Source organism: Penaeus monodon, chromosome 23 (assembly GCF_015228065.2).
Source record: "Penaeus monodon isolate SGIC_2016 chromosome 23, NSTDA_Pmon_1, whole genome shotgun sequence".
Taxonomy (NCBI): domain Eukaryota; kingdom Metazoa; phylum Arthropoda; class Malacostraca; order Decapoda; family Penaeidae; genus Penaeus; species Penaeus monodon.
The window spans coordinates 27654540-27655792 of NC_051408.1; the positions used below are offsets into that span (position 1 = coordinate 27654540).

At 31.9% G+C, this 1253-nt stretch overlaps 1 protein-coding gene across 1 annotated transcript in view; it reads left to right on the plus strand.

Moving 5' to 3' along the window:
• LOC119587914 (dystrobrevin beta-like) overlaps positions 1–1253 on the plus strand; it is a gene marked incomplete at its 5' end in the record, with an annotated part of 25424 nt that overhangs the window by 14478 nt on the left and 9693 nt on the right. The window contains 1 exon segment of the mRNA XM_037936623.1: positions 974–1089. Within this exon segment, the coding sequence (XP_037792551.1) occupies positions 974–1089 (116 nt within the window).

Here is a 1253-nt window from a genome sequence, read left to right on the forward strand (position 1 = left end):
AGATTTATGTTGAATAGTGCAGTTGTATTAGTCTCCTACAGTCCAGTTTAATTTCATGCTTGTTCATGCTCCATTATATAGATAATATATGTATATGTCAATTACAATATACATTACCATTAGTAATAAGAAGATATATAACCAAGTAATTATTATTATATTATAAGAAAATGTATATCTTACCTACTCCCATGCCCATGACATGTATGGTACACCATAGGCTATCTATTTGCTTGTTATGTGGGACTATGGAATGCTTGTTTTTGAGTCCCCGTGACAACAAAGCTAACAGACTTCTCACTGGCTTCTGTACAAAACCATAATATTTATCCATGCCAAAAGGAGTAATTGACAATGTTCAGTAGTTCATAAGCTAATTCATTTATAGGTTACTTTGTTACTTTTACAGCAGGATTACACAAAATGTAATATGAAATGTTACTCAGTTGAATATACTGATGTGTATGTCATAAAGAAGTTAACATGGGTAGTGCATAATAAACCACTTTAAAAGTCTTTGCCTACAAACTGTTAGAAGAATGAATGATAAAAGATAATACTTCCTCATAAAATGAATTGATGAACAGATGTATTAATGTGCCAATCATTGTATTCAAGCAACAGTAATGTAGGCTTATATTAGAGCTAACTGGTAGTCTAGCCTGCTTTGAACTTGCAAAACTTTGTTCATTTGGTATTTTAAAAAAATTAGGATCCCAAAGAACTTGCCCTGCATTTCAGGAACAAGGTTGTGGGAATTTGTAGAGTCCATAGAGTATAGCTATCTGTACAAAAATTACTTCAGTTGGTGATACAAATATTTTGTCACTAAATAATAGACGAGTGAAGAAGAATGCAAGTAGTCTTTTTTAAAATCAAAAGAAAATAATAAACCAATAAACACAAAGGATGCAAATGTTACAGTAGAGAATGACACAAGTAATTCAATCTTAAATTATGTCAAATATTACAGACTCCAACACGGCACTCTTTTCGGCGCAGTCTGAAGTGTGTTCCTGACAGACCTTCTGTAGACAGACCAAGATTTCCAGAAATGCCAGAGAAGACTCTAAATCTTTCTCATATTGTGTAAGTTATTGTTTCATGTAGTCAGTAATCTTAGGTATGTTTCTGTCAACAAAATTCATACAATTTATTCCAATATTGATGAATAGAATTTGTCCTAAATGAAAACTATTGATAAAAATGATATATGAGTACCTGTACCTGACTAAGTTTTCTTAACCCACTGG